This window comes from Gadus macrocephalus, chromosome 1, assembly GCF_031168955.1.
Source record: "Gadus macrocephalus chromosome 1, ASM3116895v1".
Lineage (NCBI taxonomy): Eukaryota > Metazoa > Chordata > Actinopteri > Gadiformes > Gadidae > Gadus > Gadus macrocephalus.
In genome coordinates this window covers 21,634,790-21,661,503 of record NC_082382.1, presented here as the reverse complement: position 1 = coordinate 21,661,503, position 26,714 = coordinate 21,634,790, and the positions used below count along the sequence as shown (strand labels likewise).

At 46.6% G+C, this 26,714-nt stretch overlaps 2 protein-coding genes across 4 annotated transcripts; one reads left to right on the top strand and one right to left on the bottom strand.

Moving 5' to 3' along the window:
* Positions 1 to 2,562: 2,562 nt before the first annotated feature.
* LOC132463946 (scavenger receptor cysteine-rich type 1 protein M130) lies at positions 2,563 to 18,957 on the top strand (the record flags this gene model as incomplete). Its single annotated transcript, XM_060060075.1, has 19 exons — positions 2,563 to 2,893; positions 3,108 to 3,209; positions 3,620 to 3,882; positions 4,147 to 4,330; positions 4,772 to 4,911; positions 5,422 to 5,575; positions 6,129 to 6,437; positions 6,851 to 7,156; positions 9,098 to 9,391; positions 10,569 to 10,874; positions 11,144 to 11,446; positions 12,241 to 12,516; positions 13,739 to 13,840; positions 14,403 to 14,500; positions 14,708 to 14,816; positions 15,232 to 15,357; positions 16,416 to 16,511; positions 17,047 to 17,226; positions 18,153 to 18,957. Coding segments are annotated over 19 exons (3,870 nt in total), but the record flags the coding sequence as incomplete, so codon positions are not given.
* A 4,031-nt stretch (positions 18,958 to 22,988) lies between these two features.
* On the bottom strand, positions 22,989 to 26,496 carry si:dkey-8e10.3 (serine/threonine-protein kinase SBK2). 3 transcript variants are annotated; one of them, XM_060058533.1, is made up of 4 exons: positions 26,153 to 26,496; positions 25,591 to 25,758; positions 24,800 to 25,002; positions 22,989 to 24,186 (listed from the first exon to the last, which is right to left on the bottom strand). In XM_060058533.1, the coding sequence occupies exons 2-4, from the start codon at positions 25,751 to 25,753 to the stop codon at positions 23,410 to 23,412; spliced, it is 1,143 nt and encodes a 380-aa protein (XP_059914516.1). In that variant the 5' UTR covers positions 25,754 to 25,758; positions 26,153 to 26,496; the 3' UTR covers positions 22,989 to 23,409. The 3 variants fall into 3 exon arrangements, with proteins under 3 accessions (XP_059914516.1, XP_059914525.1, XP_059914507.1); XM_060058542.1 differs by having other exon boundaries at positions 25,591 to 25,755; XM_060058524.1 differs by having other exon boundaries at positions 25,591 to 25,783; positions 26,153 to 26,492.
* Positions 26,497 to 26,714: the final 218 nt, after the last annotated feature.

Sequence of the window (26,714 nt, the reverse complement as noted above, 5' to 3'; positions counted from 1 at the left end):
TCTGGGATGGATGTATATAATACATGGGAAGTGCACAGTACTGTGTGCTAGGGTACTTCATTTTCTAGAGCTTCTACTTCAGAGATTGCCATCGTTTCCTGGAGACGGTTGCTTCCTGTTTGGATGGAGGATGGCGGTTTGCGGCGTGTGGCGTCTGCCTCTCACAAGCAGACGACGGCAGCAGTTTTTCTGAGAGGTTTAATCTCTGATCCCTTCGGAGATAAATATTAGCTTAGTACGTGCCGCTCTCAGGACACACAAGGCATGTGAACACAGATAACTCGTGGCTAGCAACGGTTCAATGTGTAAGAAATGTTGACTCTCTTCATGTATCACCAGCACCAGCGTGGAGCATAGGCAGGATCGTCTAGAGGTGTTCAGGGCGCCCGACTCCCAGCCGGAAGGTTCTGGGTTCGAAACCCCAACTGCTGCCGTCTCCTTGAAGGCCTTCAAGAGAGCCACTAAACCCCAACACGCCCATTAATGACAATACAGTAGAAATGTGGTTATTGACAGTGTCGACTTCAGAACAAATAGTACTTTGGGGCAGCAGTAGCTCAGGAGTTAAAGCGGGTTGGCTGGTAACCGCAAGGTCGCTAGTCCGATCCCTGGCTCGACACTCCGCTCCCCGGCTCGACACTCCGATCCCCGGAGTGCCGAGGTGTCCCTGAGCAAGGCACCTAACCCTAACTGCTTCCGAAGAGCTGGCTGGGTTGACTCCGCCGTCGGTGTGTGAATGTGTGCATGAATGGGTGAATGTCAGGCGATATTGTAAAGCGTTCTATAAACGCAGTCCATTTAGCCTACCATTTACTTTGGGTGGTTTACAGCAGGATAAACAAATACATGTCAGATTTTCATTAGAGGTTCACGTTGAGATCGGTCGAAGTGTTCTGAGCTTCTCAAAGCTTCACATCCGGCCTGTAACCACAGGTATCGAGTAGCTGATCTGCTTTCTGGTCACACACGGTGCTACAGCACCTGCTTTTAGTTTTTTCAGTTGCTTTTTTTCTTTTTTCAGCTGCTTTTCAGTTTCTTCAATTTGTTTATTTCTTTTTTTTAATCGTTTAATAAAATGACAGAATTCTCATTTTATTTTTGACAATTCTGTTTGGGAGATTGAGGTGTTCAGGTTCAGTTAATAAAACACTTACATCGCATGTTTTTTATTCATAGATTATTATATATGTTATATTTTAAATTGTATCGTGTTGATTGTTAATTAATTTGATTGAACTATTCAGTTGTAATTTAACTAGAAAAACTATTCAAATAAAAAATATTGGTAAAAACAATTAAATTATTAGTTGTTATCCAGTTGTTATTAAGCTGTTAGTTTGTCGTCATCTCCTTGATCGGTAACTGCAGGAAATGAAATAAGTCCGTCCTATCACAACTCTCTATGGAGTGTGCAACCCCAGCTTAAAAGGTGTGTTGGACCCCCACCTGGCTCAGTGCGTAGTCGGGTCCAGAGTGAGCATGTGGACTCTCCTGCCAATCCTCATCTCCTTAGCCTCCCGAACCGTCTTCTCCCAAGGCAAGTGGAAAGCTTCTCTTACTAAAGACAGAGGGGCCTTGTTTAAGGAATTCCTTAACACTTCATCAGGTCTTAGATTAATGTTGAGCGTGTTTTATTAGTTTTTTTTTTTTTTTTAACACTTAACGCAACAGTTGTCATATCAATACTCTATATTCTGCAACAGCACAACAAATTACTCATTATTTTAATTGTGAATTACTTGGCAATTAATCTCAATAGAGAGTTGGAGAGTGGAGTTTATGCAGGACTAGGATGTATATACTTTTTCCAATATGGTATTGGTAAAGTATCAACATTTGGATATTGGCAATATCACATAGTCAATATAAAAATTAATTGAGTCACATTCACTGCTTAACAATGATTGACTTTTCAAATTGCTGTTTTATCTTTCGAATTTTGAAAAAATGTGTATGAGTTACAATGTGCTTACCTGTAACTCATAAAGATGACCACATTACTAGTATTGAGACCAAGATACTTATGAAGCGCAGTACAAAATAATGAATAGGCCTACATCAATACAGATTGAACGAATCAAATAGATTTCACAGATACTATGCTGATCTGATGATCAAATGATTAACATTAGGCATATACATATTGTGCCACTCAACTCTTGGTTCCACGTGAAACCTGGTATACGGACCATGGTAACATTCTTTAAACATCACACAATCAAAAGTTCCACTTAACACTGGTACATAGTGACCTATTCATTTATCATCACGCTGTGTGTCAACATCTTGCTGAGATTCAAACTAATGTGTGAATAATGGACGGATGGATGCGGGGTGATGAATGACTTGATGGATGGCTGGATGAATATGAATGATTGGTCTGACTGGTGGGTGAATGGATGGACGAATGGATATGAACGGATGCTTGGTGGATTCATGAATGAATGAATAAATGGCTGAATGAACAAACGGCTGGCGGGCTGACTGGCTGGCTGGATGGACGCATGGATACGAACGAAAACGAATGGCTGTGAACGCATGCGAATGGCGATGAACGGATGAACAGTGAATGCAGAACAGAACAGGCTGATGCTGCACGGTGGAAAGCACCCTTGCGAGGGCTACGTGAGGCTCTACATAAAGGGCCAGTGGGGGTCGGTGGGGAGCGACGGCTGGACCAAAACCAACGAAGACGTGGTGTGCAAGAGCATCGGCTGCGGTACCTCCCTGCGCTCCGCCGACATTCCGCTAACGGTGAAAGCCATGGGTAAGGTTTGGCTGAACAAGATCAAATGCAACGGGACGGAAGCGCACCTGTGGGATTGTCCCGGGACACCTGGCTTGGGCGTCGGCGAGTACGATGGCGACATGGTGAAGAGGATCACATGCTCAGGTGAAACCCGCAATGCTATATGTTTTAAATTATTTGAGCCAAATGAGACTTAAGTCATATCCGAAGTGTGCAGAAAAATATTTAACGAGAGTTAAATCAGCAGAAGCAGCACTAGTAATGACATTATCGGGTATGATACAATGATGACTATTGTGTTTTCCATTTTGTTTATTATTTTATTAATGTGCCGGTTCTTGGTGCTATTATCCTGCAGAAGAGGTCGAACTCGGGCTGAAGGGTTATAGATGCGCTGGGGCAGTCTACTACTACTACAAGAAGAATGAAAACAAAGAAACCTATTTTTGTGACAACTGGGGTAAGGCCTGCACTGAGCCTACCTGCGAATTACTTTCAAATATCGTATTCTTAAGAAATGTTACTGAATGATTTGCATATAATAGCATCTAGCATATCAACTGTCAATGGGCTAAGCTTCTTTAAATGTGTGTGATTATTCTGGACATCTAAATAAGCAAGTAATAAGCAACCCACAGAAAACCCTTAGAGACACTTGGACAATTGGCTACACATAGAATTAATTATTTCTAATTAATTGGTGCCATACTTTGGCAATACCTGTTCAAAAACTGCATTAAAATATTTTGTTTTGATTTAATGCAGTTAGTTTTGAGTATGGCTAACCACGTGAAAAAAAAACAAGGGGGTTCATCCCATAAAAGCGGTTCAGGTTAACAAACCGTTACAAACCGCTCCACCCCATCGCAGACCGAGGGGACCACTTTACCGACAAACTGTGCCAGAAACTCAATTGCAGCGGGATGAAAAAGAATGCCGACGTGCGGATCTTCACCAAGCCCGTCCTTCCGCCCGAATACCGGCAGGTCAGCACGAAGTGCACTGGCACAAAGGAGGAGACCCACGCCTGGCAGTGCAACCCTAAGGAGGAGAGATGCAACCGTCCCGCAATCGTCGTCTGCCAAGGCATGCATATAGCCTACTGCTCATTCTCGTTCATTGAGTTGTTCTTCTGATTCACGGTCACTTGTTTCGGTTAATAGCCTACCCCGAAACGGAAGTCATAAAATGCATCTAAAAGCTAATAGGCCTAGGCATTATTTTTATAAACACACTTTCTGCAGTTTCACACATAAGAACAATGATGTGTTGTTTGTGAATGTGCGAGAAAGGACGGAAAACAAAAACATCTGTATTCATATGTAGTTTATATATTACTTATCCTAATTAATAATCATAATATTATAATACTTTTTGTTTTTTCATTATTTATCTGACCAGATCATCACGTGTTTCGGATCAAGGGCGGGAAGGACCGCTGCAGCGGGACCATGGTCTGGCGGAACGGGACGCTGGTGAATTGCAACATGGTGGTGAACAACTCGACCTGCGAGGAGATGCGCTGCGGAGACTTCAACAGCAGCACGTGCGACAAGAAACGCCACATGCTCACCTGCTCGGGTAATTTTGTTTTCCCGTTTCGGTTATGGTTTGGTATTAATGACAGACAGTAGGTCTCTCTGTCTCGTTTCTCAGTCACATCGATGGCCTGATTACTTTTTTGGATAAAAAAAAAAAAGTGCATCCAAACGGAAGATATCATGAGAGCATATAACAGGGATTTTTTAATTTATTGGCGTTAAACTATTGTAGCCCTAATACCCATAATAATAATGATAATAATAATAATAATAATAATTAAGATTAATTATCAATAATTATTAGCCTTAATATAGTATAATTATTATTATTATTATTAATAATAATATAATTAATAACATTGTCATCATCATCATCATCATAATCATCATCATCATCATCATCATTATCTTCATCATCAAAATAGTCCATCGATTATAATCCGGGGCAAATCGTCTCCATTTTTCCGTTTCATTCCAATAGACAAGATTAAAATTGTCCTGGCGAACGTGACTTTCGGCAAGATCCTAGTGGACGGCCCTATGGGGAAGATGCCCGTCTGCGCCTCCGAATGGAAGCACGTGAACAGCAAGGTGGTCTGCAAGGAGCTGGGCTTTGGAGAGGTCAGAGCGTGTTCGTAATCTATCAATTTAATAGATAATAGACAACCTAAGATGCAGATTTATTTTGGACATTGCATACGTTAACGTCATCGGATGTGAGATATTACCTAATGATAACTTGATAACTTGAACTAACGATGAAACGATGAAAGTTATTTGACTGACCTTTTTGTTTGGGAGTATTATGGTTGACACAGCATTTTACAGAAGGTTTGCTCATTTCTGAACTCATTATTCAGTTAGGCCTATATTTAAATGATGATAATAATAATAATAATAATAATAATAATAATAATAATAATAATAATAATAATAATAATAATAATAATAATTATTATTATTATTATTATTATTATTATTAATTGTAATTCTGATTATAATTATAATAATATATAATAATAATATACATAATGCATAATAAAAATAGTAAACTTAATGGGTATAACCCCTCTCATTATAAATAAAATAAAAAGTTTGTGTTTTCTAAACTTTATCGCTGTTTGTTTCCAGGTAATTGACACTTCGTTTACGATTGGGAGAACCGAGGCGATACTGGATAAAGTGACATGCTCTGGGGATGAGGAGTCGCTGTGGGACTGCACGGCCGAGTACTCCAAGGGCAAACCCCAACCGTGTAATAATGTCACCTCGGTCATCTGTGGAGGTGAAAAAAAACAACATTTCTGATTTCTCTCACTTAAGATCACAACAAAAATAACACATTTAATTCAATTATTAAATTAGTTTGCGTTAACTCACTATACATTATGAGACAAAGTTAGCATAGACAGTTATGAATTCAGCAAAGTTAGGGGGAAGGGCCTTTCATGTATACTATATTAACAATAATAATAATAATAATAATAATGATATTATTATTATTATTATTATTATTCTCCTCGTTTGTCTAACCTTTATATAGATAGCTGAAGCTAAATGCTGACATGCTGTTGGTTGTGTGCATGTTGCAAGCTAGGCTATGGCTAGCTACCGACATTGGCAGCGGGCCAAAAGTATCATTGGACATTTTTATACATTTTTTCAAAAAGTTAAATGCATGGCCACATCCGTCATTGTTTTTTCAATGGAACAGGCCACATTTGAATTCAACAGCACATCCAACAACACCTCGAGAAGTGTGCGATAATCACTCTTTTTTTGTCATGACAATAACAACATACCTCTCCCTCTCTCTACTTTGTGTTCCTGTACCACAGCTAGCCTCGAGGGGAGGCTTGCGGACGGGCCGGGGAGGTGTGCGGGGCGGTTGGAGATGAAGCTGGGGGGTGACTGGTTCCGGGTGGCGCAACAGTGGAGCGAGGACAACTCTCACGTGGTCTGCAAGGAGCTGCGCTGTGGAAAGGCCCTCCTCGGCAAGACTCTGGACAAGATCTCCCAGGGATCCCTGCCCTATTTGGATAAGTTGTTTGCGTGTGGAAAAACATCCGATAAACTGTCCACTTGTCCGGCGGTGGCCTCTGAAAGCAAACAACAGAATCCACAACTGACGATGCTGGTTTGCGAAGGTGTGCCTGCTTCCTCCTCTCTAATGCGCGCCATTGCTTCTTGTAGAATACTTTGTCGTATTTTATTATTAATTAATTAAGCATGTGCCTTCATTCATAGTAGATGGTACCGGATTACTAAACACGTGAGATAGACTTTATGTTACGTCATCAGGGTCATAGATATGGCCTAGGCACATTGCCGTGGGGTTTTGAATCCACAACCTTCTGGCTTGGAGTCAAACACACCAGTAGCCTCTCTCTATGTGTAGCATGCGGAAGTATGTTTTCTGTGTTTTGTGCAAAACCTAAGTCGTACTAAAACATAGGCTCCGGCACAACCTTTTGATATTGAGCAATTCGTCAGACGCTTGTAACCAACTACCCTTTTGTCTGAACTTTGACCTCTGGGTGTCCCCATATGACCTCTGCAGACCACCTGGAGGTGTTTTTGAACGGCAGCAGTTGGTGCGAGGGCCTGGTTGGGGTCCGGCAACATGACAACTCCTTCTGGCTGTCGGGGTCCAATGCCACTTGGACCCAAGCGGCCGCCGATCTAGTGTGCCAACAGATGCATTGTGGGAGCGCCAAAGACCACGACTCGCGGGATTCCTCCGAGATTCCGGGCACGAACCTTTGGCCAAGGGAGTACAAGTGTTCTTCCAAGGAGAAGTCTCTCTTCGATTGCCCCTCGTCCAAACAAACTGACAATTCCACCATCGCCTTTGTGAGATGTGCAGGTGGGTGTGTTTAAAAGTGTTTTTGTACCTGTGTGTTTGGGGTTGGTAGTTTGGTGTCTGTGTGTGTATGTGTGTGTGTCTGTGTGTGTGCCTGAGTGCACGTGTTTGTATGTTTGTGAGATTGCACGTGTGTATGTGTGGTGTGTGTTATTGTGACCAGGATGGCAGCAACTGGCAGTTAAACGTCGCACAGCATTTAAGGGCCTGCTGTGTTGCCAACATCCCCTAAACCCTAATCTTAACCCTAACGTATGCCACCCCTAAACCACCCTAATCCTCACCAACCCTATCCCTAAACCACCCCAACCCTAACCATAAACCACCCTAACACCTACTCTAACCCCCTAACCCTAAACCACTCTAACCCTAACCCTAAACCACCCTAACAATAACTCTAACCCCCTAACCCTAAACCACCCTAACCCTAACCCTAAACCACCCTAACAATAACTCTAACCCCCTAACCATAAACCACTCTAACCCTAACCCTAAACCACCCTAACAATAACTCTAACCCCCTAACCCTAAACCACTCTAACCCTAACCCTAAACCACCCTAACAATAACTCTAACCCCCTAACCCTAAACCACTCTAACCCTAACCCTAAACCACCCTAACAATAACTCTAACCCCCTAACCCTAAACCACTCTAACCCTAACCCTAAACCACTCTAACAATAACTCTAACCCCCTAACCCTAAACCACTCTAACCCTAACCCTAAACCACCCTAACAATAACTCTAACCCCCTAACCCTAAACCACTCTAACCCTAACCCCTTAACTCTAAACCACCCTAACCCTAAACCACCCTAACCCAAACCCCTTAACCCTAAACCACCCTAACCCAAACCCCTTAACCCTAAACCACCCTAACCCAAACCCCTTAACCCTAAACCACCCTAACCCAAACCCCTTAACCCTAAACCACCCTAACCCAAACCCCTTAACCCTAAACCACCCTAACCCAAACCCCCTCACCCTAAACCACCCTAACCCAAACCCCTTAACCCTAAACCACCCTAACCCAAACCCCTTAACCCTAAACCACCCTAACCCAAACCCCTTAACCCTAAACCACCCTAACCCAAACCCCTTAACCCTAAACCACCCTAACCCAAACCCCCTCACCCTAAACCACCCTAACCCAAACCCCTTAACCCTAAACCACCCTAACCCAAACCCCTTAACCCTAAACCACCCTAACCCAAACCCCCTCACCCTAAACCACCCTAACCCAAACCCCCTCACCCTAAACCACCCTAACCCAAACCCCTTAACCCTAAACCACCCTAACCCAAACCCCTTAACCCTAAACCACCCTAACCCAAACCCCCTCACCCTAAACCACCCTAACCCAAACCCCTTAACCCTAAACCACCCTAACCCAAACCCCTGAACCCTAAACCACCCTAACCCAAACCCCTTAACCCTAAACCACCCTAACCCAAACCCCTTAACCCTAAACCACCCTAACCCAAACCCCTTAACCCTAAACCACCCTAACCCAAACCCCTTAACCCTAAACCACCCTAACCCAAACCCCCTCACCCTAAACCACCCTAACCCAAACCCCCTCACCCTAAACCACCCTAACCCAAACCCCTTAACCCTAAACCACCCTAACCCAAACCCCTTAACCCTAAACCACCCTAACCCAAACCCCCTCACCCTAAACCACCCTAACCCAAACCCCCTCACCCTAAACCACCCTAACCCAAACCCCTTAACCCTAAACCACCCTAACCCAAACCCCTTAACCCTAAACCACCCTAACCCAAACCCCTTAACCCTAAACCACCCTAACCCAAACCCCTTAACCCTAAACCACCCTAACCCAAACCCCTTAACCCTAAACCACCCTAACCCAAACCCCTCACCCTAAACCACCCTAACCCAAACCCCCTCACCCTAACCCCTCTGACCCCTACCCCCTGGCAGGCCAAATCACTCTGCGGCTGAAGAGCCACTGCTCAGGTGATGTGGAGGTGTGTGTCAACAACACCTGTGGAGGTGTGTGTTTGGACTCGTGGTCCGACGCCAAGTCCAAGGAGCTGTGCGAGAGCGTGGACGGCTGCGGGCACTACATCAGCGACCTGGTTGGCCCAGGGGAGTCCAGGCAAAGCATTCCCCCTATCGTGAAGAGCCTGCACTTCCACCCAGTGTTCGGGAAGAGCCTGGTGATGAACGAGGGCCGCGTCTGCACGGGCAGTGCCGCCGTGGTCACCTGCTCAGGTGAGCAAACCCAAGACTTTTTTTTCAGGTCATTTTAATCATCTCAAAAGTGGCTGCTGGAATAATATAGGACTTTTCCAAGGCCTGATTGGAACTCCCCGACATTAACCCGTCATCAGAGTGAGTGAGAGAGTGACGTTAACCCTTCATCCTGAGAGAGTGAGTGAAAGACATTGACCCATCATCAGAGTGAGTGAGAGAGTGACGTTAACCCTTCATCCTGAGAGAGTGAGTGAAAGACATTGACCCATCATCAGAGTGAGTGAGAGAGTGACGTTAACCCTTCATCCTGAGAGAGTGAGTGAAAGACATTGACCCATCATCAGAGTGAGTGAGAGAGTGACGTTAACCCTTCATCCTGAGAGAGTGAGTGAAAGACATTAATCCATCATTAGTGAGTGAGAGAGTGACGTTAACCCTTCATCCTGAGAGAGTGAGTGAAAGACATTGACCCGTCATCAGAGTGAGTGAGAGAGTGACGTTAACCCTTCATCCTGAGAGAGTGAGTGAAAGACATTGACCCATCATTAGTGAGTGAGAGAGTGACGTTAACCCTTCATCCTGAGAGAGTGAGTGAAAGACATTAATCCATCATCAGTGAGTGAGAGAGTGACATTAACCCTTCATCCTGAGAGAGTGAGTGAAAGACATTGACCCATCATCAGAGTGAGTGAGAGAGTGACGTTAACCCATCATCCTGAGAGAGTGAGTGAAAGACATTGACCCATCATCAGAGTGAGTGAGAGAGTGACGTTAACCCTTCATCCTGAGAGAGTGAGTGAAAGACATTAATCGATCATCAGTGAGTGAGAGAAAGAGACATCTGGGGAGGGTGACAACGAGTGAGTGGATGAGAGGGTGAGAGATTAACACAACATCCTGAGAGTGCGTGGTCGCTTGCTCAGGTGAGCATCATGCTAAGACATTCAGTGTGTCACGCAGTGTTATTACATGACGTATTTCAATTTCAATGCACCCCTCTAACTCTTTCCAACGATTGACCACGTTGACTTTCAGATCAACCGTAGATAGGTTCCCACACAGGGGATTGCGGACACACTCGATACTGAACCACTACGCTTCCCAATGCGTCTAACCTCTAGGATCATGCTATGCAATCTGTGGAGAGACCTTAATAAACAGATCAGACAAAAACAGAAATGTAATTCCACTGCAGGCAGCCTGAAGGCCGAAATGGCCCCGTCCAGGGACTACTGCTCTGGGATCGTGAAGCTGTACTCCAACAGCAAGCCGTATTCCATCTGCAATGACTCTCTGACCACGATGGTTCAGGGATCCATTTGCAATGAGCTGGACTGCGGGGAAAGCGAGTCACTGGAGTCCCTGCCGTGGTCGCCCGACCGCGGCAGGAATGCGTTATCCGTGGTCGCGTTCGACTGTCCCGCGGCCAACAAGTCCATGGCGAACTGTATACCCTCTTTAAAGAAGATGGACTGCTCCGAGGGAAGACTCAGGTGTTCTGGTACGTTCTCTCATCCTAGGGTCCAGGGTTTGACTCCCGGAGGGTTTTGATATGAACGATTCTTGTTTAAAACCAACGGAAGCGCTGTAAGCATCTTTATCTCACTGACTGTGCTGTAATATTTACAGCGCTAATACAAGGCTGCTTACTTATATTATTATCCGATGCACTACAATATATGGTAAAAAATAATGTTCTATATCTCTATATATCTAAGGCCTGATTGGATATCCCCCCCTCCCCCCCCCCACCCCCCCGACCCTCTCCAGGCTGGAGGCGATTGGTCCTGAAGGGCGAAGCAGGGGCCTGCGAGGGATTGGTGTTTAAGTACTCTCAGGACCCTCCGGTGGCGGTCTCCAGCCAGGGTTGGACGGAGGCTGAGGGCGAGCGTCTCTGCAGGGACCTGGGCTGCGCAGGGTACAAGAACCACACGGATTACCCCTGCGATCAGCCCCTGTGGGGGATCTTCAACTGCTCCGGCGTGGACACGCCCAAGAACATCTGGGACTGCCTCCGGAGCGAGTCGCCGGCTGGGAGCGAAACACTTAAGCGGCTGTACCTCACCTGCAAAGGTAAGGTTTCAGTAAGGACAACCTTTTGCACAGAGGTAACCATGCTTTAGGACCCGTGAGACACAACGCAAGAACAAGGCCCAAGCCCATTTCTACCCCTTCCCCCTTCCCCTTCCCCCTACCCCTTACCCCTTCCCCTTACCCCTTCAAAACAAGGGGGAGGGGTAAGGGGAAGGGGTAAGGGGTAGAAATGGGATTGGGCCTAAGACTCCACACAAGTAGGGTTGAACGATTTGGGGATATAATCTAATTGCGATCACTGAGACCAACATTGCAATTGCGATTTAGCAATCAGATTTAGATTTGTGATTTTTTATTTTATTTATTCTTTCCATTTGTTCTCTATTATTAACTAAACAAGCAATAGATCATTCTATAGTATGACCAACACAATACTGGAAGCAGTCAACATATAAACTGCTCCGTCCTTTAGGCCAGGCCTATGTGTTGAGATGAGTTGATGCATGAATTGATATTATAATATCTTTATTTGGACTGACTATTGAATTGTAAAATAAAAATAAATATGAATCTTACTGATCTCCAGTCGGTAACAGCAACAAATCCCAAGCAAAAAAAAAGTATACATATATTTCAATTTGATTAATCGTCAGCACTACACACAAGGGCCCGTCAAAGGTACTCTGCTCCGAGCAAACGCCCAGCCAACGCAGGACGCTGGCTGAAGTAGGCAAGAAACTCCGCCGGCCGCCATCGACGGGTGGGGCACACTGGCTCCCCATGTCCGGGGGTTCGTTGGTGTCTGGTTAACACGATGGCTGATCTCCCTGCAGGCCACCGTAATGCCACGCTGTCCAAGCACTGCAGGGGCGATGTGTCGCTCAACAAGATGCCCGTCGCCACCCATGGCTGGACGAAGGCAAACGCCAACCGCGTCTGTAAGGAGAACCACGACTGTGGCGATGCCTTCGAAGGACAGGAGTCCAGCGGAGGAAAGGCGGCGGACCGCGCCCTACAGGTCAGCTGCCTGGGCCCCGAGGATCGGCTGGGCCATTGCATGACCTCCGAGGTGGCGCCCGGCGGCCAGACGGTGTCGGTCTTCTGCAGAAGTGAGTGGGCAAAGGGGGTGAGGTGGTGGGTGGTGGTGGTGCTGCTGGAGGTTAAGGGAGAGGTGGAGGAGGTGGTGGTGGTGTTGGGGGTTAAGGGAGAGGTGGAGGAGGCGGAGGTGGAGGAGGTGGTGGTGTTGGACGTTAAGGGAGAGGTGGAGGAGGTGGAGGAGGCGGAGGTGGAGGTGGTGGTGGTGTTGGGGGTTAAGGGAGAGGTGGAGGAGGCGGAGGTGGAGGTGGAGGTGGTGTTGGACGTTAAGGGAGAGGTGGAGGAGGTGGAGGTGGTGGTGGTGGTGGTGTTGGGGGTTAAGGGAGAGGTGGAGGAGGCGGAGGCGGAGGTGGAGGTGGTGGTGGTGTTGGGGGTTAAGGGAGAGGTGGAGGAGGCGGAGGTGGAGGTGGTGGTGGTGGTGGTGTTGGGGGTTAAGGGAGAGGTGGAGGAGGCGGAGGTGGAGGTGGTGGTGGTGGTGGTGTTGGGGGTTAAGGGAGAGGTGGAGGAGGCGGAGGTGGAGGTGGTGGTGGTGTTGGGGGTTAAGGGAGAGGTGGAGGAGGTGGAGGTGGAGGTGGTGGAGGGGTTGGTGGGGGTGTTGGAGGTTAAGGGGGAGGTGGAGGAGGTGGTGGTGGAGGTGGAGGTGGTGGTGGTGGAGGTGGAGGTGGAGGTGGAGGTGGTGGTGGTGGAGGGGTTGGTGGGGGTGTTGGAGGTTAAGGGGGAGGTGCCGGAGTTGGTGGTGTTGGAGGGGGTGGTGGAGGTAGAGGACGTGGTGTTGGAGGTGAAGAAGGTGGTGGTGTTTGAGGTGGAGGGGGTGGTGGAGGAGGTGTTGGAGGGGGAGGTGGTGAAGTGGGTGGTGATGATGGCGGGGGTGGTGGAGGTGGAGGGGGAGGTGGAGGTGGTGGAGGTGCTGGAGCTGGTGATAGGGGTGGTGCATTAGGGGTTGGTGGAGGTGGTGGTGGAGGTAGAGAGGGTGGTTGTAGAGGTGATGGTGCAGTAGGAGGTGGAGGAGGGCTGGAGTTGGCGATACACTGATCTGATCTGTATTATATACAAAACCTATTTATAATTTTGGCTTGAAAAGTGAGTGCAACTCTATCAATCTTCTTAACTTCTAAACTAACGTCTCCATTTGAATGCCTCTCTTTTGTCCTCTCTCCAGCAGAAGTAATCACCAGGGGTACATTTTGTAGCGCTCATGTTATTCATTGCTCTCTCTCGCTTGCTGTGATCTCTCAGAAGCCTTTAAATTCAACACCACGGAGAAGTGCGGAGGCCGGGTAAAAGTGCAGTATCCAGAGGGGGAATGGCAGACGATGTGTCTCCATGGGACGTTATACGGTGAGTGACCACCAGGGGTCGGCAGTCTCAGAGGAAACCTACGCCCAGCAGGCGGTTTGCAGGTTTTTTGGAGCTGTGTTCAAGCCCATGTGTTTAATGTTACGATGCTATCCAGAAAGGCGCATAAGGCAACAAAGCAGTATGTTTATAATATATATTTACTGTTGGTACAACACATCCTAAGCATAGGGTCTTCATAGTATTTTGACCCAAGCATTGCATAAAAATAAATAAAGTCTTTCATTTGATCTCTGGTGTTGCACAAGGAATGGGGTAGGCCTACATGGTAAAGTTCTACTGACTCATAGGGGATAAATTGCTAACGTCATGTAGTATTCCTTTTTCAACAACACAGAACTAATGTCGGAAACAATGTCATCATCTCCGTAACTACCCTAATTCGGTTTTGACTAGAGGAATGCAGAATGTGAAGCCAACAGTTGACACTATCCCCTCCACATACCCGTGATGTCCCATCCACCTGCCCGAGGGAGTCTGAAGACGGGGACAGAGTGATGAGGGGAGACTAACCCATATCTCTGCCCCATGTTTCCCCTCACAGACAAAGGGAAGCAAAACCTGTGTGACCTGCTGAATTGTGGCAAGCCAATCAGCATCCCCCCAGAGTCACCTCTGATCCCAGCACAGGAAGAGAAGCAGGTCAACACATTCTCCGTACACCACACTGTACAATAACGTTGTGAATGAAACATGAAATCAACTCATTAAATATGTGTTTTTGTTGATGTTGTTATATATTCCAATAAACCTCAGCAAGGAATAAAGGATATTTTCTGGGCTAGACATTTTAAACATTTGGAATACTTTTGAACACTGAAGGGCTCACTTTGTAATGGTCTTTTGTAGGGTGATCTTAAAATGAGCTTGAATTGTACTCAAGAACACGTCGCAATCAGTTACTGCGTGCGCAATGATTCCTGCAACGGGTTCAAAGCGGCGGAGATCTACTGTAAAGGTGAGTCAAGTCAGGCAAACTTCGTTGCTCCAACGTTGTGCTTATGATCCGCAACCTCACCGCTGTATGGATATAAATCCCGTCACCATGCATTTAAACAAATGCATGTGTGGGAGTGTGTGTGGATGATGGCTGGTTCACACAGCCTCACCTGGCCAAAGTCAGGCCGATTGGACCATCCATCATCCACACACACGCTCAAAGTTGACATTCGCTGGTGATAAAATACTAAATATTAGATTTGATACATTCTTTGGTCGATAAGCTTATCGACCAAATCAAATTGTCAGTATTTTATCAACAGCAAATGTCCAACTGTGAGCGTGTGTGTGAAAATATCTAATAATTGATTCGTAGACTAAGCATGGCTGAGCGTTGCTGCCGTACAGATGTGTGGCCGTGTGACTGTTCCCAGGTTACGTGGCCCAGCTCCCCCCCGAGGAGACCGACCTGCAACTCCCGGTAGGCGTTGCCGCGGGAACGGTGGCTCTGCTGCTGACCGTGGGGGTCTTCTTCCTGCTGAGGCGTCACATCCTCAGGAGTGAGTATCCAGACGGACGATAACTTCGGTCCGAGGAGATGTGGGGAATTACTTTTTTTTGTGACCCCCAACTGACCCCCTTCTTTAACATACAAAAACGCACACACTCACTCAATCACACACTCTCTCTCCCTCTCCCTCTCCCTCTGTCTCTGTCTCTGTCTCTGTCTCTCTCTCTCTCTCTCTCTCTCTCCCTCTCTCTCTCTCTGTCTCTCTGTCTCTCTCTCTCTCTGTCTCTCTCTCTCTCTGTCTCTCTCTCTCTGTCTCTCTCTCTCTCTCTCTCTCTCTCTCTCTCTCTCTCTCTCTCTCTCTCTCTCTCTCTCTCTCTCTCTCACTCACTCACTCACTCACTCACTCACTCACTCACTCACTCACTCACTCACTCACTCACTCACTCACTCACTCACTCACTCACTCACTCACTCACTCACTCACTCACAGTCTCACACACACACGCTTGATTCCAATCAACATCAGTCCGACAATGCCACCATGAATATATGCAGTTTTTAGTATCTGGCTACAAATTGTTCAGTGGGTCTGTTTGTACATAAACTGACCTTCAGCGAGACAAACCTTTTCAATCATTTCCATAATTTTCTCAACAAATATAGCTTATAAATCCACAACCTCCCATGACCCCATATCCATAAAAGGGTTCAAATGTAGTCCTCTGCCCCATTGTTAGGAAGCAGTTGTCTAACTTTCTCCCTCTGGTCCAGTTATACTTATGCAGGGGTCGTAATGACACAATCACGCCACTAGAGGTCAGCCTTCATGCACATGTGTTTTAATTGGGCAATTTACACATCTCCGTCCGGCGCTCAGAACTTACAGCACTTCAAACTTTCGTTAAAAATTGAAAACAAAATGTAATTGATATCTGAATAAATAATTTTATGCTAAATTCAAGTTTAAATAATTAAGTATAAAGGAAGGATCTGCTTGTGCGTGTGCGGGTTTGTGTTTTGCATAGGACACTGTACTTTTGAGCAGGCCTACATGTGTGTTGTGTGTTCATGTGAGTGCGAATCCAACATGTCTTGCTCTGAGCACAGCGGGTATCCCCAAGCGCCGGGACATGGAGGTTGAAACCAGCGACTATGACGATGTTGGCAGCAGTGTCAACGGGAAGGGCAGCTTAAGCCGCATGGGTGAGTGAGCTCATGGTGCCAGCAGGACTAGGCCTATCCTGAGGCCTGAGTGGCCTAACTGATGGGTTCAATTCTTTCCCCATTTGCTCCTCATTTTGTTCCATCGGGGCGAGAGGGGCATGTGGCTCAGGAGGTAAAGCGGGTTGGCTGGCAACCAGAAGGTTGCTAGTTCGATCCCCGGCACCTCCTAGCTGACAGTCGAGGTGTCCCTGAGTGAGACACCCAAACCCTAACTGCTCCAGACGAGCTGGCTCTAGCCTTGAATGGTTGACACCGCCATCAGTTTGCGAGGGGTGAATGTTAGGCAAAAATGTAAAACGCTTTGAGTGGCCACTGGTCAGAAAAGCACAAATAAATGCACTCCATTTACCACCCATTTTGGATTGACTTTATGCTCCCTCAGTTAGCTCTGAACCAATCTATGTGTGCTCCTGCGTCCTGTAGTGTGTCACAGGAACCCAATAAGCGTCATTGTGCACAAGGAAGGAATCGGATGCAAGGTTGACAGGTTCGACCGCTCATGGTTTCCTTCCAGACTCCAGGTCGCTCCCTGCTGAAGTCCAATGGAACGACTCGGACGAGGCCTCGCAGTCATACGATGACATTGCTGAGGAGGGCCCCGGCGAGACATTGTCCCTGATGAAGGGGGAGGCCCCCGAAGAGGAGACCCCGGAGGTGACGTCGTACAGTGACGTCGTTCCCAGCTCAAAAGCAGGTCAGGCTTTCGAACCAAGGAAGCCATGTTGACTCACTGGTCAAAAATGCAATCCAAAAGTGAAGACTTAATGTTAATCGTGTTGTCCTACTTAATTAATATCCAATACTACTAATAATCAGCTCAACCATTATCAGATTCCTCGGCTGAGTTATGCCTAGTTACCGCTTAAAGGAGACAACATGAAGAGATATATTTGCCATTTATTACACTACTAGAATAATATACATCCCACTACAATAACTTACCCAATACCACAATATAAATACATCTCAATATAAAATATAAATATTGACATACATGTGTTTTAATGCTATGCTAAGCTATGGGTTGATATAATGCTAAGAGTTATGTTTAGCTGACAGCATCAGCTAAGAGGTATAATATACGTGTACATATCCTATGCTTTACTGCTATAATGCTATAGGTTGTGTTTAGCCGCCAGCTAAGAGGTTTAATATATCTGTTCATATGCTATGCTATTTCTCCCCAATGCTATGGGTTTTGTTAAGCAGACAGAGGTATAATATACATGTTCATATGCTATGCTTTACTGCTATAATGCTATAGGTTGTGTTAAGCAGACAGAGGTATAATATATGTGTTCATATGCTATGCTTTACTGCTATAATGCTATAGGTTGTGTTAAGCAGACAGAGGTATAATATATGTGTTCATATGCTATGCTTTACTGCTATAATGCTATAGGTTGTGTTAAGCAGACAGAGGTATAATATATGTGTTCATATGCTATGCTTTACTGCTATAATGCTATAGGTTGTGTTAAGCAGACAGAGGTATAATATACGTGTTCATATGCTATGCTTTACTACTATAATGCTATAGGTTGTGTTAAGCAGACAGAGGTAGCCTATACGTGTTCATATGTCATGCTATATCTGCCTCGTGCTTTGGGTTGTGTTTAGCAGACAGCGGTAGCCACGGGGTTGACATCCTGGAGGATAACGACGACGTGTTGGAGCCTGGACCCAAGATCGCGGGGACGGCCGCGGAGGCTGACAGCGGGCTGAGAACCCCGCACAGAGAGCTTCCAGAGGTGCCCCCGGACGACATGGAGGGAGACCATGAATATCTGGAGCAGGATCCGCTGGGGTGAGACACGCCCACTCCATTGTAGAGTGAGAGAGAAACGAGGTTGTCTTTCTTGGTTGGAGGAGAAATGTATGTTTAATTGAAACTTCAAAATTATGCTGGGGAAACTCAAGGCTCATCTTGCTTGAAGCTAAAGCTTCACTCTTCGGTAAGTTAGTAATAATGTGAATATTTAACCCGTTTTTAAATGTTTTTACTGATACGCTGTAATAGGAACTTTACTAAATAAGTAATAAAGAATAAGTAGGATAAGTTTCCTTTCTCTGTTGAAATGAGTTACAATGAGTGGCCTGCCACTGTCCTCAAACTTTCAAACTTGTATGCCGTCAAATCGCTTAAAATACATATAGAAATATTTTAGCTTTTAACCAAATATGTTTACGCATGCTTAGCCTTTTTTGCTTTCAAATGCAGCTATTAAGCCTTGTATAACTGTAAAGCAGTGAAAAAAATGTGTGTTTAGAAACTCATCAAAATGACTTTACTCAAAACAATACTCCTGTTCAATATGGCATGGATTAAAAGGATTAAAATGGATTCTGTGATTTCGGTCATTTGAAGATTATCATTGACCGTCAATTAGCCACATACATTTTATTCATTAAAAAAAAGAATGCAAAAAAAAAGTGTGCTTTCAATTTTTTTTATTACTTAAATAAGTGGACCTCTTAGTTGTGCGATCAAATTGGCGTAATGTTCAGTTACCTTTAAATATATACTCATTCAAGTCTTCAGCCTTTTTCCTTTGTTTCAAAAAAGGAAAATATGATTGTATTTATAATCAGCAAATACATTGTGCAATTATATAACTCATCCCTCCCGAAGCACTTTACCATCAATGCCGCACGCAGACGACCACCAGTATATGGCTTATCAAGGGGGGCCGGAGGCGCTTTGCCCAAAGACATCACCAGGAGACGAACCAGCACCTCTCTACTGGGTCTGATACACTGGAGTGTTCCTCCGAGATGCCCTCAAGGAATGGCTCTGATGCTGAGGTTCAAACTGTATGTGTGTATTGGTCCAGTATAGTTTGATCCACAGCACAAAGAGCCTTTCCTTAAAAACACAAAAACACACAACCATCACTTCATATCCTATGTGGATCTTCTTAACTACCAATCCAATGTGCAATGTGTCCCCCCCCCCCCCCCCCCCCACTCAAGCAATGACCACGAGATCTATAAGACAACAGCTGGTTGCTATGATCGCTTCACAAGAACTGTTGTGTGACAAACATGGACAGACAGGCGGATGGATTCTGAAAGGTTGACGGACAGACAGACTGTCTAGCCTCAAATGTTTCCCCCTCTGAGGTATCTAGGGGGCCAGGGTCCGACGGCACAGCGATATATACCCCCAAAGGGACTCATTTGAGTGTGGGGGTCGTGGGATCATATGTAAACATGGCAGCCGCTATTGCCATACCCTACTTAGACGGACTGAGTAGGAGCCAGGGTCAAAGCCGAAGTCTCGCTCGGAAATGTTGTTGTTGTGTTCTTGAAGGGAATTGTTCTATTGTCATTATGATATCAACTCTCCTTCTCCCACGTTTATTAGATAACACTTCCTTTAAGGCTTAGCTATGGTCCCACGTTGACGCAACGCAATGACCACACAGACACTTCGACGCAGTCGTGAACCTGTTTTGGTTCTGCGTCGGGTTTAAGTGAGCGGACCAATCAAGGCCAGCAAGGTTAACATTTTTGGGAGCCGTACGTCGGGCTCTTGCGGTGGACGCAAGGAAGGTTCGCAAGGACGTAAGGGGTCCGTAAAGCCCCTTGCGTTGGGTAAATGTGGAACCATAACTAAGCCTTTAGTCCAACACAACACACTCTCCCCTCCCAAGCTCTCACTCATCTCGTCTGCACCGTTCTCCTTCTGAGACCACTCAACTCTGGGGAGACTCGGACGGACACAATAACAAACAGCTGAAGGTAATGAAAAGTAGCATTCTCTAGGGATCCTTTTCTTAGTGTTAAATTATAAACCAAGTATAATCTGGGCCCAAAACCAGACCCAGAGGACCTACATTGATGGGGTGCCATTGCCCAAAACAGAGCATTACAGTGCAGCCCCGTTTCCCGGGTTCCGGCTGCAGCATTCTCACTCAATACTAGACCATCTTCACAAGATGTTATTGGTGTTCATCCTTAAATGACCAACCGATAAGCCGTCTCAGCCCGCCTCAGTGATCAGGAACATCCCATGTTTCTTCTTGTCAGTGGCATGTTTATTTCTAGGGGCTATACAGGGTCTTTGATGCATATATTTTAATATGCATTTGAAAGCACTCCAATAAATAAGATGAACTAGATGGAGTCTTTGCATCGTGTACATTTCTAAAATACCTCCACGTTCTACCAGACTTCAACCAGAAGACGTGGCAGGATCTAGGGAAATAAATCTGTGGATATTATTTCAGACATCTGATTCATCTCCCAAGCGATGATAGACTTTTGATCAGTCTGGAGATGCGGTTTCCTGAAAAACGATCTGTTGGCAATCGGTTGGCAGGGGGTTTGATTAATGGAGTGGTCTGTAAAAAAACTGCTGGAATCATGTGACCCATGCTATAACATGAGCTAACTTGCATGCTAAGCAATTGAAATCACTGCAACATCTTTGCAACAACTTGAAACATTACATGCCATAAGGTAACTAGCCTGTGGTATGCTGTAAGCAAATACAGTTAGCTATTTGTAAACAAATACAGTTAGCTATTCAGCTAACTGTATTTGCTGAATAGCTTGACTCAGAGCTACGTCCTTGTGAACAATGTTATGTCATATGCTAACTAGCATTCTAGCTAGCATGCTAACCAGCTAGGTATATGAAGTGTGTGACCCTGCTAGGGGGGGTAGTTCCTGAGTAGGTCTACCACTTTTCAGCCTGGATCCCAATGCTTATGGATGGTGGACACATCTATTGAAGAGTCTAAAGGCTTAGTTATGGCTCCACGTCGACAAAACGCAAGGGGGCTTACGAACCCATTATGTCTTTGCGGACCCTCCTTGCGTCCACCGCAAGGGCCTGACGTGCGCCTCCTAAAAAAAATTAACCTTGCTTCGAGGCGACATACAGCAAGGGCTGTGATTGGTCCTGGTTCACGAATGCGTCGAAGCGTCTGCGTGGTCCTTGCGTTGCGTGGATGTGGATCCATAATAAAGCCTTCAATATAAGCCAGCGCCCTGAACCGCATCTGACCAGCCTGTCCCCCTGCCTCCACAGGAGGGATAGCTAGGAGGTCGGTGTGGGCCAACCCGCAGCCCTCTCTGTCAGCGGGATCTTGGACGCAAAACCAAGAGGTTAGCTGAAAGATGACCCCGGTTAGCGTAATGTGCTAAACACGTTGTAAAGCATGATGGGGGATCGGGGGGGGGGGGGGGGGGGCTGACGGACATCCTGCTCAGCTAGGCTTACGGGGGACACTGGAGGGCCCGTGTCTCTCTCTATCTCTCTGAACCGAACACCCAGGACTCCAGGGGCCAGGGTTGGCTCACCCCCCACGCCCCCCACCCCCACCCCCTGTATTCCTGGGTGTTCGGTTCAGAGAGATACACGGGCCCTCCAGTGTCCCCCGTAAGCCTAGCTGAGCAGGATGTCCGTCACCACGGGGCCAGCTGCAGTCGATGCCCAGAGGGTTGACCGAGGGGGGCGGTCAGCAGGGAGGAGACCGGAGGAGGAAAACACAGAACGATTGAAGTAAGAATCATGTATGCTGTCGTTTCAGGGAGGGTCATGTGATCATCAGAAGGGCTTCACGGGGTTCACCACGGTCATAAATACACAACGCTGAAACGGATGACGCAATATAGACAAAACCACACAACGCAACAATAAGCAACGCAGCAAAAACTGATTTAAAGCGGCCAGCACTGGACGACATAACCAGACTGAGGTAAACAACACAACAACTGAACTCTGGCCGATACCGGAGACAACATGCATGCGTGCTAACCACAAGGGTTAGTAGGCAGAGAGTGAATTCATGAACTCATGAATTCATGATTAAGCAAATGAGTGAGTAGGTGAATGAGTCAACGAGTGAATGTACGTCAATGAGTGAGTGAGAGGGAGAAACGTAGCGAGTGTCAGTGAGAAAAAGAGGGAAGCATTTTATTTTATTTTTTTGTCATTATTTGATTCATAAGTAGTATTTGTGTTTACTTGTGTGTTTTCTAGGGATGTCAAATGAGTGTCTGGTTTGGGCCAATCAGAACCAAGCATTTTATTTAATTTCCCAGGCAATCTTGTGGACCCTAGCTCCTACATACTTTGTGGGGTCCTTGAGGATAGTTGTACCGAGTGTGGTAGGGTAGTCGTGCTCTATACATGATTTGTATGTTTTTTGTATAGATCAGTTGTGTAGTTTGGCAGTGAGAATGGTGCTCTTCAGTAATGGAGGATTTCAATAGGTATTTAATAAAAAGGTTGTATTCAATATTAATATTTAATACATTGTGATTATTGTACACAGAGACATTTCCATGGCTACCGTTGTCAAACATATACAATAATGCAATCATATCACTGCAGAATATTAAACCATTAATCGTTGTTACTATATTCAATGTCATTGAATATCCTGCATTTTTCTTATTAGCATTATATTTACCCGCTTTATGATATATAACAAAAAGGCTGACCTGCCTTTTCGTTTCAATGTAGAAATATTATGGGCTCACACTGATCGAAGCACAGTTTAGCTCACGAAAAGCTGATACATGTGGCCTAACAAATGCCTCCCATCCGTAGCAGTTCTCCTAATATGATCGCCCACCGACTGTGCAACTCAAATTCCTGTTGCTGTTTACATTCAGTCCTCTCGTCATACGATCTAGCAGCAATGCAAAACAACGACAACTTAAATCTAATTTAACTCCACGGTACCAGAATCCAGGCTGGATCACACCAGGCATACCCCGACCATGTGTCGACCACAAGTTCCAGTTCCCTGTATCTCCGGCTTGCACCAACATACCAAGACAGAGTCCTCGCATGGTTACACATACTTGGTTCAGTCAATCACCGCTTCGATTCTAAAGTCCCAGCCCCTGATGTGCGGCGTTAAGTCTTGTTGGGTTTCTCCCTGTCCTCTATCACCCTGGCCTCGTTGGAGTTGGCGCTGGCATTGGGGTTGACCTTGTCCTTCTCCGGGGCCTGTGGTTGTTCCTTGAGCCAGTCCTTTTCCACGTACGCCCTCACCTCCCCCACGGTGAACCTGCTCCCCGCCTCGGGGGTCATCAGCTTCCCGAACATCTCCATGGCCTCCGGGGTGAACTTTCTCCACAGCGGTGGTACCTGCTCCTCCTCCACCTCCTCTCCCTCATACTCCAGGGCATTGAGCTCCTCGCCCTCTTCCTCCTCCCCACCCTCCTGCCGAACCTTCTCCCCATCATTCTCCTTTTTCCGCTCCTCCTCCTTTACGTGGCACCAGTCGGCGAAGTCCTGGTAGAATTCGTCGGTGTCCGTGCAGCGTTCCCAGGGGAAGTAGCCGGTGAGTATGCAGAAGATGAGCACCCCGAACGCCCAGGTGTCCAGGCTGGGCTCCACGCTGAGCGGGGGGGCCGTGGCCTCGTCCTCCTCCCCCTGGCCCTCCGGTAGGACCCGGGAGCACAGCTCCGGGGACATGTAGGGCAGGGTGCCCGTGATGTAGCGTATCAGGGTGCCTCTCTTCTGGGCCAGGCCGAAGTCGGCCAGCTTGACCCGGCTGCAGCTGGAGTCCAGCAGCAGGATGTTCTCGGGCTTGACGTCGCGGTGCACCAGGCCGTGGCTGTGGATGAACTCCAGGGCGCTGGCCACCTGCACCACGCAGCGCTTCACCGAGGCCTCGGGGATGCCCACCTGGGGGAGCACAGGAAGTACGGGCACGGAGGAACGTCAAACGGGGCATGCGTCTTGATTAACGAACAAAACGCAATCGGGGCGGTGTTTCTAGTTCGTTCTTGTTTTAAAGTAGGACAGGCCGATGGGCGGCAATACCAATAATATTTGAGACATTTACCTGATATCAATGCATATCGGTAACATAGATAATATGTTTAAGAATTCAAATGGCTGTGCCGGAACATAGCATTTACATTTCCAGAAAATTTCAGATATGATGGTCAGCCTAAAACAAATCTTCTTATTTCACTGTTTTTGTTCTCTGTCGTTTTCAACCTCAAATTTGGTGAATACTTCACACCCTAAAAAGCAGAACTAGGTATCACGCTACCTCGATTTATTCACGCCTTGACACCCTACTGAAAGTAAGACCGAAAACAACAACAACAACAACAACGATAACAACATTGAGCTAACCCTAACCCTGGACCCCCCCCTCCACCCTGCGTTTCTCCATGCATCAAGACGGCCAGCCGCTTAAGCAGGGCTTATAGGGGCGGTGCGCTGTAAGCCCTTCACACCTCTGGCTCCCCGGCTATAATTAGCGCAACGGTGCTCCGGCATAGCCAACCTTTGGCTTGATGACAGCGAACAGGTCTCGGCCGATGACCAGCTCCTGGGCGAAGCCGTAGTGGTCGGCGGACTGGAAGGCGATGCCGAAGAGCCCCACGATGCAGGGGTGGCGGGACAGGTGCAGGGAGATGCAGTACTCGCGCAGGAACCCCTGCAGCTTGGTGGAGGACTTGGGCATCACCTTGAGGGCCATGGGAGTGCCTGGAGATCAGCGAGGGAGGCGGTCAGGGGGGTGTACCCGGTGGATTTGTGTTTGGTTTTTATACGGTCGTGGACGATGTTACTTTTGGGAACAATTAGTGGGTTTCAGCGATCGTTTCTGTTGTCTCTTCACTGATTCTTGTTGTGAACTGTGTTGTGTGAGAGAGCAATTGCTAGTGTGACTTATCCATCAACTTTGAATGATGTTATCGTTGCTAACAGCGACAGAAAAACTCACTATTAAGGAGTACAAAAAATGTTGCGGCTGCTTTTATAGAAAGCAACATACAATAAACGTCAGATACATGTCATCTATCATCAGGTAGGGGTTGGGCATCTTGCTCAAGGATGCCTTTAAAGTCACTGGGTTTCAAACCCATGAAGTTTTGTTTTGGGAGTAAAACCCCTTGACTGCACTACCTTATCCTTCAACTACACCAAAATACATCAACACTCAGCAGTGCAGTTCTGATCTGGAACCCATGATCCTGGGGGTTCCCTGGTGTGAATCACATGGAGCCTCCCGAGTGTGAGCGACTCCGCGGTGTGTGTACAATGTGAACGTGGTGGAGGGAGACGACCCCTGACCTCTGCAACGGTGGGTGACCAGCAGCACTCGGCCGTACTTCCCGCGGCCGATCTCCTTGATGACATTGAAGTGCTCCTTGATCTCCAGCTGGCTTAGGCTCTGGGCGGTCAGCTCCATCAGCTCGTCAATCTGGCTGCCGTCCGAGGGGCCCAGCTCAATCATCGCTGCTGGAGGATTTTCAAAGTAAGAGTCCTGCGTAGGAATTGATATTTTCAAAATAAGAGTTGGGTCAAATTAAGTTTCGTTCGGTTTATCGACTCTTGTGTGGAAATCATTTTATGTTTTGCATAAATCATCAAGTAATTTCTTTCTCAATTTTATGTTTTTATCTCAAAACAAACATCTATTTTTAGGCAATTACAAAAAAGTTAAAGTTAAATGTACTTGAACATGAATCTCTTACAACGAAAAAACTAGAATATATAATATTATATATAATATATACCTCAACTACTAACAGCGCAAATTATCCAACAAAGCTATCCACCTAGCTAATCATCATTACATCACCCTTATCACTTCTATTACCGTTACTTCATTCAAAAGCCATTTAAATCTCACCTCTTAAAATGTTTTATGCTCTGCTCCTCGTCCAGGCGACACGGCAGCTGAGAACAACACCACCCACTCAGCCTGTACTGACTCAGTAGTTGCTAGTGGTTACTGTGAGCCTCTCTTGAACCACGCTGGTTCACAACAAGCAACACTAGTCTCAAGTAGGCTCTGGACAATGTGCTTTGAACCAGCTTAGCTACTGGTGCTGCTACTGCTGCTGGAACAACATGTGGGGCCAGAGAGATAGAGTGTGGGAGGGAGGGAGGGAGGGAGGGAGAGATGGACTGAGAGATAAAGAGAGATAGAGGTGGGGGGAGGGAGAGAGGGAGAGAGTGGTTGAGGAAAGAAGGGAGAGAGAGTACAGGAGAGAGGGAGTTAGAGCGATAGAGGGAGGGAGGGAAGGAGGGAGGGAGGGAGGAAGGCAGGGATGCAATGACTAAAAAGAGAGGGCGGGGGAGAAGAGAAGAGAGAAAGAGTACATTTCAAAGAGCATGTAGCCAACACAGTAAGACAAACAGAAAGACACACAGACAGACAGACGGAAAGAAAGACAGACAGACGGACAGAC